Consider the following 13748-nt stretch of genomic DNA (forward strand, 5'->3'; position numbering starts at 1 on the left):
TTGACTAAGGATGTGACAACTCACACTGCTGCAGTCATTTCTCTGAGTAGCAAACCAGCCTCCAGATGAAGCCCACATGTGGAGGAAGATATGGCTGAGAGACTGGTAGAGAAGTGGAATCCTTGACTAATGCTGTGAACCTCTTGGTCAAAGACCAAAGTTAGCTGAGTATATGGAATATTCAGTCCTATTGCCTGATAAATTCACCTAAAACTGTTTGAGTTGGCCTTTTGTTATATATTACTAAAAACAAACAAACCAACCAAAAAAACAAACTAATAGATAACATGTTGTGATCAGTTTTGAAAGTATTGGTACTTAATATTTTACTATTTCTAATATAATCTGTAATTCTAATCCCATTAGAGTAGCAACTTTAATTCAGCAAATATTTTAGTCATTCCAGATATATTAATCTATATTATTTTCATATAAGGGTGGATTGATGTTATTTTTTTTAGCTTTTCTTGTTCATATTACCCTCAAGAAACTCAAAGCATTTTTATGCTAAGGATCTGTGATTGGAATTGCAAGAAATATAATTTATTTCTTGTGAAAAATACCTGAATGACAATTCTGTATAAATCCCATTTGTAAGGTAGACACATAAATATATTTAGGTGCCTCATTTTGTGTCACCTTTTATATTAAATGTGTACTTATTCAGTTAATTTTTTTTTAAGATTTTATTTATTTAATAGACAGAGAGGGAGCACAAGCAGAAGGAGCAGGAGAGGGAGAAGCAGGCTTCCCACTGAGCAGGGAGCCTAATGCGCGGCTTGATTCTAGGCCCCTAGGATCATGACCTGAGCCAAAGGCAGACGCTTAACAACTGAGCCACCCAGGCACCCCTTGAGTTAATTTTTAGTAAAAAACTACTTTTCATTGGGGCGCCTGGGTGGCTCAGTGGGTTAAAGCCCCTGCCTTTGACTGAGGTCATGATCCCAGGGTCCTGGGATTGAGCCCCGCATCAGGTTCTCTGCTCAGCGGGGAGCCTGCTTTCTCCTTTCTCTCTCTGCCTACTTGTGATTTCTGTCTGTCAAATAAATAAATAAAATCTTTTAAAAAAAAAACCTACTTTCATCAAAACTAGGCTTTGATGACTGGCTCACTCAGTAGAACATGCGACTCTTGATCTTGGAGTCATGGGTTCAGACCTGACACTGGGTGTAGAGCCTACTTAAAAACCTACCTTGGGGCGCATTTTCTGGTCATGGTCCAGGGGTCCTGGGATTGAGCACTGTGTCAGTTTCTCTATTCAGTGGGGAGCCTGCTTCTCCGCAGCATCCTCCTCCCCCCCCCCCGCTCCCCTCCCCGCCTGCCTCTCTGCCTACTTGTGATCTCTGTTTAATAAACAAATAAAATCTTCAAAAAAACAACAAACCAAAAAAAAAAAAAACAACAAAACAAAACCAAAAACCTACTTTTTTTTTGTCTTCTTAATCTAAACTTTTAATGGCTCTCCATTTTGTTCATGTATTCCAAATATATTCATCAATGGAAGATTCCATAATTTAGCTTACATGTGTCCAACCTTATTTCCTGTCCTTTTTCATATTCAGTGAGATTAATGTGTTGCCTCATCCATGCCTTTGATTGTCCCCCCCACTTGTTCTTTCCTATTCTTTCTGCCTGTGGAATTAATACCCATCATTTCTGCCCCAGTTCTGATCCTGCCTCTTCAGTAAAATCTTTGTCACTTATCTACCATGAATGTAAGTGATCTCTCTTACAAAGTATTTTATTTCTTTTTGTAAGAAAATTCAAATAATACTGAATATGTTAAGGTAAAACAAGTGCCCTTCATTCTAAGTCCAGTCCTCCAGAGGAAAACCTCTTAATAGTTCAGATTCCTTGCTGTTTTTCTACATGTATTTAAGCATATGTGACGTACTTGGTTATTACTCCTTTTGACTACCATATTGGAGAGCACAGTTCTAGAGGTTTAACCATATTTGAGTTTGGTTTTTTCTTTTGGCAAGAATATGTCAAGAATGGTGTTATGTACTTCACACTGCCCTGTAACAGGAAATATCATCTGGTGGTCTTTTCTTGTGATGTTTATTTGGATCAGTGTATTGTTAGCCTGATCTACCCATTTTAAAGATCCCCATTATTCTGTCACTGAATGATTTTATCTATTTCAGTTTTTTAAATTGTCATAGATATCTGCTTGACTGTTAATGTAATAAAGTAATAAATTGTTAAAAGGCCCGGCTGTGGAGCTACACTGTCTACCATTTATGACCTTCAGCCAGTGACTGCATATCTTTGTGCCTAAGGTTCCTCTACTGTGAGTTAGGGGCCTCACGGGGTTTTTTCAAGGATCAAATGTGTTAAATGTTTAAAACAGTGCATGATACATTATATCAGTAAATATTATTAGTATGTTGATTTAGAAATGCTATTTTGCTGTCTGTGCATTGGCATTTATTTGCATGGGAAATGCTTTATTGGATAATATTCATTGTATTCTGTTTGGCAGTGAGACCAGGTCACATTATAGGAAAACAGAGTGCCATTTAAATAAATAAAAAACAAAACAAAAAAACCTGTCATATGTATCTAGCATCTATGATTTTTAAAAAGATTTTAATTATTTATTTATTTGGCAGCGTGAGAGAGAGAGAATGTGTGTGTGTGTGTGTGTGTGTGTGTGCGCACACACGCGTGCACAAGCAGGGAGATCAGGAGAGGGAGAAGCAGGCTCCCACTGAGTAGGGAGCGTGATGCAGGGCTCCATCTGAGGACCAAGGGGTCATGACCTAAGCCGAAGGTAGTCGCTTAACAACTGAGCCACCCAGGCACCCTGCATCTATGATTTTTTTTTAAAAAGATTTTATTTATTTATTTGACAGACAGAGATCACAAATAGGCAGAGAGGCAGGCAGAGAGGTGGGGAGGGGGAGCAGGCTCCCCGCTGAGCAGAGAGCCCAATGCGGGGCTCAGTCCCAGGACCCTAGGATCATGACCTGAGCCAAAGGCAGAGGCTTTAACCCACTGAGTCACCCAAGTGCCCCTGCATCTATGATTTTTAATAAGAAAAACATTAGCAGAAAAGGGGATTTGTTACATTTGGGTTTGGAATGACGAAAAAAAGGCAATGATCATAATTACATATATATCCTAGATGTTAGGAAAGAAAATTGTGATAAAGAAATGAGTGACCTTTTGACTCAAAAGGTTTCAAAAGCTGTATAGCTCTTTGGAATGGGAGTTAGTATAAATGAGCATACACAGTCTTAAATAACTTGAGCAAGAAGTCTCAAAAATCCAGTGCAGTTTTCCCTAAAAAGTAATTATCTCAAATTAGAAGATTAAACCTCAACAAGGCCATCAAATTTTTAACAGGGATAGAACCATGAATTTATTATTTTACAACCGTTTGATTCAGTAGGGTGAAATAGTCTTTGAGTTGGAAAAGGTAAAAATAATATAAAAAGAATTATAGGTCATGGTAGGAAAGCAGCCAGTAAGTGAAGCACTTGATCACTTTAAGTGTATTTCATTTTCTTCATTTAAATTAATGTCTCTGGGGCTCCTGGGTGGCTCAGTGGGTTAAGCCTCTGCCTTCGGCTGAGGTCATGATCCCGGGGTCCTGGGATCGAGACCTGCATCAGGCTCTCTGCTCAGCAGGGCGTTTGCTTCCCCCACTCTCTCTGCCTGCCTCTCTGCCTACTTGTGATCTCTTTGTCAAATAAATAAATAAATAAAATCTTTTAAAAAAAAATAGTATCTTCTGTAGTGACCAGCAGACTTGTAAATCTACCCCAAAATTGTATAATCTTTAAGAATTTCTTTTTTTTTTTTAAGATTTTATTTTATTTATTTGAGGGAGGGCATGTGTGAGCGTGGGTAGGAGCAGGGGGCAGGGAAAGAAACCCAGGCAGACTCCCAGTCAGTACAGAGCCTCACAACTCAGGATCTCAAGACCATGATCTGAGCTGAAACCAAGTCACACAGATACTTAACTGAGTCACCCACGTGCCCCTTTGAGATTTTCATGAAAAATATATTTATTATCTAGGTATGACTTAATCTAGATTAATAATTTTTTTAAAGGGAAAATGTGGGTTCTGGAAACTATAAGCCCGCAACTTGTTATTGATCTTTGTTAAATTTCTGGAAATAATTTCAGTAGAAGTCTGTGAACATTTGTGAAAAAAAAAGCTCATCTGTAGAAATTTAAAGGTATCCACCAAGAACATACTGTGTCAAATTAACTTCATTTCTTTTGATAGGATTATCTGTTCAGATGAATTGGAAAAATGCTGTAATAATAGTTTCTTAATTTTAATAGTGTATTTGACAATCTTTTGCCATATTTTTGGATAAGAAACGATGGTGAATTATTGTTACATTTAGAGGAAACAGGCAGATTTATAGTATTTAGATTTAAAGTAGGTCAAAATTGAAAACCAGCATTTTGATTATAGGTTTATTGTTACTCTTGGGAGAGATCTTCAAGGCATTACGATAGGATTATGCCTATATCAACATTTTCATTATTGATCTGACTGAAGGGTTAGAAATAGGTTTATCTGCTCGTAGATTCAAAGCTGAACTTGGACAGCTGATACCATAGAGGGCAACTCCCTAAAACCTTGACTCATTAATGTAGTGCATTTGTATCTTTCTCTTCTCTTAACATATTTTTCTACTTTTATATAATATAAATTCATGATTTAGATTGCTTCAGGGAAAAAAGTGACTTCTTTTTTTGTCTGCCTCATAGTTTTACCAAATTAATGTATGACTTGTATCTTTTATTATAGTGTAATATCCTTAATGATACAAATTTAATAATACAAACTGAAGATTGAAAAAGATTCTACATAAAGTGTTTTTATCTGTTCTAGGAATATGAAGCACGAACTGGGAGGACCTGTAAACCACCGCCTCAGTCTTCAAGACGTAAGAATTTTGAATTTGAGCCACTTTCTACCACTGCCCTGATTCTTGAGGATCGACCATCGTAAGTATTCTGGTTGTCATCAGGTACATTGTTTATATTTTAAACCTCAATTTAATTTAAACTTCAGTTTAAATTTCAATTTAAATATATTGAGAAATTAATATAGAAATGGATTTTTTTAAAGAAAATTTTAAAAATCTCAGTCATGTATCCTAAAACTAATAGGAAAGAATATATTATTGATGTACAGACTTTATACATATTTTCTTGAAGTATCTCTGAGCCAATGTATGTTACGTAAAATCTTTGCTTTTTTATATCTATTCTTATTTCAACCCTTCCTGCCTTAATTTAACAAGATGAGGCAATTATTTTTCCTTTCTTGACATTTAACGTATACTTAAGATGTATTTGTCCTTGATTTTGGACAGATTTTGAAATTGTAACTTGAGATAATAACTACTGAATGTCAGCTAGTTGGTTTACTCTTATAAAGAATATATTCTTTTTTTTTTTTAAGATTTTATTTATTTGAGAGAGAGAGAGAGAGCGCGCATGAGAGAGGAGAGGTCAGAGGGAGAAGCAAACTCCCTGTTGAGCAGGAAGCCTGACGTGGGACTCGATCCTAGGACTCCAGGATCGTGACCTGAGCTGAAGGCAATTGCTTAACCAACTGAACTACCCAGGCGCCCCTCTTTTTTTTTTCTTTTTTAAAGATTTTATTTGAGAGAGAGAGCGAGTATAAGTGGGGGAGGGAAGAGCAGAGGAAGAGGGAGAAGTAGACTTCCAACTGAGCAGGGAGCCCCACGTGGGGCTTGATCCCAGGACTCTGGAATCATGATTTGAGCCGAAGGCAGATGGTTAACCAGCTGAGCCCCCTGGTACTCTAGGAATATATTCTTGATACCCAATAAAACATTTTAATTTCTTCCCTTTGCTTTCCCTGCCCTTCCCATCTCAGCCTTCCACAAAGCTGATGTTCTTCAAAATACTGTCTTTGGTTTGTTATTAAACAAAAGACACCTTCCCTAAAGCAAGACCCCTTGCTTCTTAACTCCTTTTCCTCCTCTTGGGCTCTCTGGATCTATTCTTTTTCTTCTTCTAGACTTCTCTTTCCTTCCAGAGTAAAAATTCCTAACCTGTTTTGTTATTTTCCTCATCTGCAGCTTTTTCCACCCATTATCAAGAGGAACATAATAAAAGAATCTAGAGCCAAACAGGCAGAGGTTGAATTGAATATTTTTTAGACGTTGTGAGAGAAGAAAGGTTGCACATAAGTATATATATATATTTTATTCTTGTTGCATTCCTTCACACTAAAGTGATCATGACACTCCTTTTAAAGGACTTGGTAAACATGTTCATATTCATTTTTCCATTGGTTAAAAAAAAAAAGATTCTCAGAAATTTAGCTATGAGAACATGTCAGTTTTATTTAAGTCTTATTGCCAGGGAGGGGAATAAACCAGGTCAATTCAGAGTGCTTCGATAAGCCAGAAAAGAATGACTGGTTAAAGACCTTCAGACTCTGGCAGACAGTCGGCTGAGCAGGTAGATAATGAAGTTCCCAGAAGAGTTTTCTTAAGCTTGTTGAAATTTATCCGAAATGGGTTAAGCTTTTTATCAGGACTGTTCATTTCTTCCCAGGAGTTCATAAAAATTTTATGCAAAAGGTTCTGTTCTAAGTGGTATTTGGGACATATTTTTCTTTAATGCCATATTTTATTTTATAATTGAACCTATTTAAGTCCCACCTTTGTACCTTTGCTCATTTACTGCCCTCACTTGGGATGCACTTATCTTATTTCCGCTTCTCACCTCCTAATCCTTTAAGGACTAGGCTTTATCTTTGCCATCCAGTCAAGTCTTTGACTTCAACCTTTAGTGATTCTTGCTTCTCTTAGATTTTTCTTGTAATGCATATAAGCAGTTCATTAATACTGGAACTTGAAATAGTACTCTAGACATAGTAAATAAGATCTCAGTGTACCAGAAGTATATAAAACAATGGAAAGAATGATTTTCTTTTCCACACTACTATCTGGAAATTAATATAGGAATTATAATAAATATTACAGCTTCTTTGCTGTTTCTGTGTGATTTTGTTCATCTGTAACAAACAGATTCAACTTGATAGCAACTGTTCCCCCCAGTTCTGAGATGCTGCAATTTAATTAAAAATTTTATTCACCTTTCTAAAATTGGAGGGGTCTTTTTTGGGGGAAGTGATTTATATAATTTACCATTTATGTAACTAAAGCCAATGAACCATGGGACTACCTGATCATCGATCCCTCTTCTACTTCAACAATTAAAAAATAGATCTAAAGAACCAATGAGAATGAAAACTTTGACTTTATTAACGATAAAACCAGATGAGAATGCATGGATGCAACTTATATATTAAATGGTACTCCAGGGTGCCTGAGTGGCTCAGTTGGTTAAGCTTCTGACTCTTGATTTTAGCTCAGGTCCTGATCTTTGGGATCATGAGATTGAGCCCCACTTTGGGCTCCACACTCAGCCTGGTCTGCTTGAGATTCTCTCTCCTCTCCCTCTGTCCCTCCCTACATCTGTGGTCTCTCTAAAATAAACAGACTTTTAAAATAAATAAATGACACTTCTTTCTTTATCTCCCTCAGAATACTCTCCAGCAGCTCTGGGCCAGTTCACATCCTTCCTTTCACAGGCTGAGAAGTTGGAGCTGAGATTTATATAATCTGTAGTGTTGTTCTGTTTCTGGATGCAGCCACGTTCTATTACCACCACTGCTCCATCTAGGAGATAGCATCTGGGTGGAGGTAGAGAAGGGGGCAGAAGTTTTTGCCTCAGTGTGAACTTGATGTTGGAAATTTTGTGTTTCATCAGTCACAGTGAGAGTGGAAGGAGGAGAAGAATTTCCCCTTGCAAAGGGGGTTTGTGAATTGGTGCTACTTTTCCTTTCTTAGCCTCTGTAATTTTGTAGAAACATTTAGAATCATTGACTGCATAAGTTTTTTTTGTTAGAACTGCTTTACATTGGAAGCAACATTAGCGTTTAATCATCTGAAATCTCAGAAGATATCAAATGTAGGAATTTCTGTAATTTCATCCTTTGGTTAATTTTCTCTCTGCCTATTGCTATCCCAGTCCACCTCGAAATAAAGCCAGCCTTGGACAGGAGGGTAAGAGCATCCATATGAGCTGACTCTTCTATGTTTTGTTTTGTTTTTTAAAGATTTTATTTTTAAAATAAAATTAGATTTTATTTTAAAAATCTTAAAGTTAACTTAAAAGTTAGATTTTATTTTTAAAATCTTTAAAAAACAAAACAAAACATAGAAGAGTCAGCTCATATGGATGCTCTTACCCTCCTGTCCAAGGAGAGGGAACACAAGCAGGGGGAGTGGCAGAGGGAGAAGTAGGCTTCCCTCTGAGCAGGGAGCCCGATGCGGGGCTCAGTCCTAGGACTCCAGCATCACGACCTGAGCCGAAGGCAAACACTTAACAATTGAGCCACCCAAGCACCCCAACTCTTCTATGTTTTGAATCACTGTTACGTAGAGGACTTTTTTAAACCCGCCGGTGGATAGAGCTATCTGCTCTTTCTATTCTGGCCTCCTTGCTGAATTACTGTATATACAATACCAAACATAATGGAGAAATCTTAAGATACAAGTGAAGGCTGAATGAATGTTTCAAGAGGATGTTTTTTCTCTTTTTATTTCATTTTGTCAAGATTTTTATTATATCTTAAAGCTCACTTATTTTTTTTTCCTGCAGTTTATAATCTGCTGTCAGGCCCATTTTTTGTGTTTTTCAGTTTAAGAATTGCACTTTTCATCTATAGATGTTTGATTTGGATCTTGAGTTTTTATCATGTTCCTGCTGTCTTCTACCTTCTTGAATGTATTTACAACAGCATTTGTATTTTCCTTGAGTAAATAATCCTGTTATCTGATATTTCTGCACTATCTCTATTGGTTTTTTCCTCAGTATAAATTGTATTTTTCTGCTTCTTTGCTTCCTTAGTAACTTTTATTGGACACTAGATTTTGTGAGTTTACATAGCTTACATAGCTGGACTTTTTGTATTTCTTTAAATATTGTTTGGCTTCAGTCTCATACAAAGTTCTTTGGAATTGGCTTGCCCCTTTTACTCTAATCATTGTTAGAGTGATTCTAGAAGAGCCTTTAGTTTAGAACTAGTATCCTTACTAATGAAGCTGTACCCTAATAATTCCACCTGCTACCTGGTCTCGTAGGAGGTCTTTCCACTCTGACTGGCCCAGTGCAATCTTTCAGAATGTTCTACCTAGAGGCATCTGAGTGACTCAGTGGGTTAAAGCCTCTGCCTTCGGCTCAGTCATGGTCTCAGGGTCCAGGGATCAAGCCCCAAATCTGCTGGCTCTCTGCTCAGCGGGGAACCTGCTTCCTCCTCTCTCCCTGCCTGCCTCTCTGACTACTACAATCTCTATCAAATAAATAAATAAAATCTTTAAAAAAAAAAAAAAAAAGAAGAATGTTCTACCTATTCCTTTCTGGTATTTCTTTCCTTGGCTACCATAATTTAATCACACACTTGCATAAATAGTATTCAGCCAGAAATTTGAGATGACCCCTCTGTAGCTCCCCTCACTCTGTACTCTGATCTGCAAAGTCTGACTGTGGACGCCTCAACTCCAGACTCTTTTTCCTCACCTCAGCAAGATTGATGGACTCTGGGTACCTCCAGCACTGAGACCTAGAAATGGCAGGCTGTGTGCTTAGGCATTTATAGGGTTACCTTGTTGGTTTCCTTTCTATTAAGGATCACTGTATGTGCGTCTAGAAACTAATGGTTAGTATGTTCTGTTCATTTTTCTAATTAATCAAGGCAAGAGGGTAAGCCTGGGTTCCTCTTATTCCATTATGGCCTAAAGAAGTTTTAACTGTCATTCCTCCCCATTATAACATAGCTGAGGAGCTAATTTGGGAAGAAGAGGTAAAATATATGTTTTGAAAGTTTGTCACATATCTTTGCCCATCCTGGCCTGTTGAAAATAAATTCAAAACCCTGAGGGTCACCTGACAGTCTCAGCCATAAAGCATGAGACTCTTGATCTCAGGGTCATGAGTTCAAGCCCCACACTGGGTGTGGAGCCTACTTGAAAAAAATTTTTTTAATTAAAAAACCTGACTTCCCAAACTGGACATTATTATGATATATTTGGATATGTGGTAATATTCAAATATACTTCTTTTGCACAGTTGATATCTAAATCACCTGCTATATGAAGCCATTAATTTTATAAGCCAAAATATAGTATATGCAAGTGATTAACTGATAATCAAATTTGTAGGTAGAATGTTATCTTAACACTCTGAAAGTAGGGGCACCTGGGTGGCTCAGTGGGTTACAACTCTGCCTTTGGCTCAGGTTATGATCTCAGGGTCCTGGGATCCAGCCCCGCATTGGGCTTTCTGCTCAGCAGGGAGCCTGCTTCCCCCTTTCTCTCTGCCTCCCTCTCTGCCTTCTTGTGATCTCTCTTTCTCTGTCAAATAAATAAATAAAATCTTAAAAAAAAACACTCTGAAAGTAGAAAGCAATTTATAAACGTATACGTGCACTTATCATAAAACCCAAGAATTCTACTCCTAAGTATTTACCCAAGAGAAATGAACGCAGATACCCACACAAAGGCTTGAAGTGAATATTTATAGTAGCTTTATTTGTAGTGGCCCTAAACTGGAAACAATCTAAATGTTCATCCACGTGGATAAATAGAACACTACTCACCAATTAAAAGAAATACTAATTAAGTACTAATTAAAAGAATTACTAGTATGCAGAATAACATGGCTGAATTTCAAAAGCATGCTCAGCAAAAGAAACTAGACAAAAAAGAATCTATATGAAATTCTTTTTTTTTTTTTTTTTTCCTATATGAGATTCTTTAAAAGGCAACTAACTAACTATGGGTGCCAGGGTGACTCAGTCAGTTAGGTGTGGACTCCTGGTTTTGGCTCAGTTCATGATCTCAGGGTCCTGAGATCCAGCCCTGTGTCGGGCTTCACACTCATGGGGAGTCTGCTTGAGGATTTCTCTCCCTGTCCCTCTGCTCCCCGCCCCCCACCTCTCTCTCTCTCTCTCTCTCTCCCAAATAAATAAATCTTAAAAAAAAAAAAAAAAGGCAACCAACTAATGTGTAGAGATGGAAATCAGAGATGTGATTGCCCAAGGTAGAAGTGGGTAAGTATTAAGTGCAAAGAGGTCATAATGACACTTTGTAGAATTATGGAATTGTTCTATATCTTGATTAATATGTTGGTTTCACAGGTATATACATTTGTTAAAACTTGTCAAACTGTATTCTTGAAATCTATTCATTCATTTTTTGTATGAAAATTATACCTCAAAAAAATTGACTAAAAAACTAATAACTGGGTTTGACAGATAACCTAGAAGTGTTGGCTGAAATCTAACACATTTAAATAATATATAAACATGTATCTCTCAAACCTATAAATAGTAACATTTATGTTAAATATTAGCAATTAGGATTCTGATTCTTTTCTGAAATTTAGAGTTCTTTTCAACCTTGTACTGTCTTAGGGTATGAAATGAGAAGGTTAAGAAAGAAATTCTTTATATTTGGCTATAAAAAAGAAGTTTATACATTTAAAAGTTCATTTTTTAAAAAATCGACTTAAAACATTTTTTCCCCCAGAAATCTACCTGCCAAATCTGTGGAGGAAGCTTTACGTCACCGACAAGAATATGATGAGATGGTGGCTGAGGCTAAAAAACGAGGTATAAAATTGAAGCCTAATTGGTATATTTAATTTATTGATGTCAATTAGGAAGCTAACCTGTTGGTTAATTTCAACAGGAGGGTAGATGATGAAACTGATTAAGTCCGTTTTTGTTTTTTTTTTTCTTTTTTTCTAAAGATTTTATTTATTTATTTGACAGAGAGAGAGAGACATCACAAGTAGGCAGAGAGGCAGGCAGAGGGAGAGGGGGAAGCAAGCTCCCCGCTGAGCAGAGAGCTTGATGCAGGACTCAATTCCAGGACCCTGAGATCATGACCTGAGCCAAAGGCAGAGGCTTAACCCACTGAGCCACCCAGGTGCCCCTAGTGTATTCATTTTCTTTGAGGAAATACCCAGTTGTGGAATTACTGGATCATATGATACTTTTATTTTAATTTTTTTTTCCAATTTATTTATTTTCAGAAAAACAGTATTCATTATTTTTTCACCACACCCAGTGCTCCATGCAAGCCTGATTAAGTCCGTTTTTAAGATGATGCTAATTTCTTATTTTTCTAACTAAATCTGTTGTTAAAAACAAAATGTCAGGGATGCCTGGGTGGCTCAGGCGGTTAAGTGTCTGCCTTCGGCTCAGTTCATGCATTGGTCTCCTTGCTCAGCGGGGATCCTGCTTCTCCCTCTGCCTGCTGTTCCCCCTGCTTTTACATGCGTGCTCTCACTCTCTGACAAATAAATAAAAACCTTTAAAAAAAAAAGTCGTATTTTCTCTACAAGTTCTTTTACAAAACTAATAGAAAGGCAGCAGACTGAGAATTCTTATAATTACAGTGATAAACCTTAGACTACTATTATTTTGACTTATGAATGGAGATGATATGAATTTATTTCATGAAGTTCACCTTTACAGTTTTTAAGCTTTTAATATAATTTAATAATCTTTACACTTTAACTTTCTGTATGACTGAGAATGCGATTTGAAATTAGAATTTGCTTTTGTAACTTAATGGAGTCCCTCTAGAATCCCAGTTGTGTCATTTGGACAGGCACATAAATGTGTATTTTGGTATATAAATACACACATTTATTTATTCTGTCTCTCCTCCCACCAAGAAGTATAATGTAAGGATAATTTAACAGTATTTATTTACTAAGCACTGTTAGTTCAGCATACATTTTCAGAAAATATTATACAGCTATGTATATTTTTAGGCACAAGCCTTTTTTTTTTCCAATTTATTTATTTTCAGAAAAACAGTATTCATTATTTTTTCACCACACCCAGTGTTCCATGCAAGCCATGCCCTCTATAATACCCACCACCTGGTACCCCAACCTCCCACCCCTCCGCCACTTCAAACCCCTCAGATTGTTTTTCAAGAGGCACAAGCCTTTTAACAATGAATTTTTTTTCTTTGACTTAAGTTAGTGGAATACTATCATAGTATACATTTCTATTTTGTGGCACTATTTTGGAAATGAAGTTAATTTTTTTAATATTATAAGAAACCCATAATGCCAGTTATATCTTTCTAAAAGCCCTAGTCATTTAAACATTGGTTGGGCTTATTTTACTATCTAGAATTTGAAATATTCCTGCCATACCCAACAAATTTTAATTGACTCTGAATTTTGACTTTACTAGTTGATTAATGTTTATGATAGTTATTGATGAATACATAATCCTAATAACATGATATGGTAGAAATAACATTAAATTGGGAAATTAGAAGGTAATAACTTTACATCAAAGAGCAATATATATGGCATGATTCTGGTTAGTAAAAGAAAGAAACATGGGAAGTATAAAACAAGACGAATTCAGGGAGACAACCATAAGACACTCTTTTTTTTTTTTTTTAAATTTTTATTTATTTATCAGAGAGAGAGAGGGAGAGAGCACAGGCAGAGGCAGAGGGAGAAGCAGGCTCCCTGCTGAGCAAGGAGCCCGATGTGGGACTCGATCCCAGGACGCTGGGATCATGACCTGAGCCGAAGGCAGCTGCTTAACCAACTGAGCCACCCAGGCGTCCCACCATAAGACACTCTTAATCACAGGAAACAGACTGAGGGTTGCTGGAGGGGAGGAGGGTAGGAAAAT

At 37.0% G+C, this 13748-nt stretch overlaps 1 protein-coding gene across 6 annotated transcripts in view; it reads left to right on the forward strand.

Moving 5' to 3' along the window:
* Positions 1–13748, forward strand: part of TBC1D12 (TBC1 domain family member 12) — a 98561-nt gene that overhangs the window by 60790 nt on the left and 24023 nt on the right. For all 6 annotated transcript variants that reach the window (XM_044240138.1, XM_044240142.1, XM_044240139.1 and 3 more), the window contains 2 exons: positions 4860–4975; positions 11605–11687. In XM_044240138.1, the coding sequence (XP_044096073.1) occupies positions 4860–4975; positions 11605–11687 (199 nt within the window). The remainder of the gene's footprint in view (positions 1–4859; positions 4976–11604; positions 11688–13748) is intronic.

This window comes from Neovison vison, chromosome 2 (assembly GCF_020171115.1).
Source record: "Neovison vison isolate M4711 chromosome 2, ASM_NN_V1, whole genome shotgun sequence".
Taxonomy (NCBI): Eukaryota; Metazoa; Chordata; class Mammalia; order Carnivora; family Mustelidae; genus Neogale; species Neogale vison.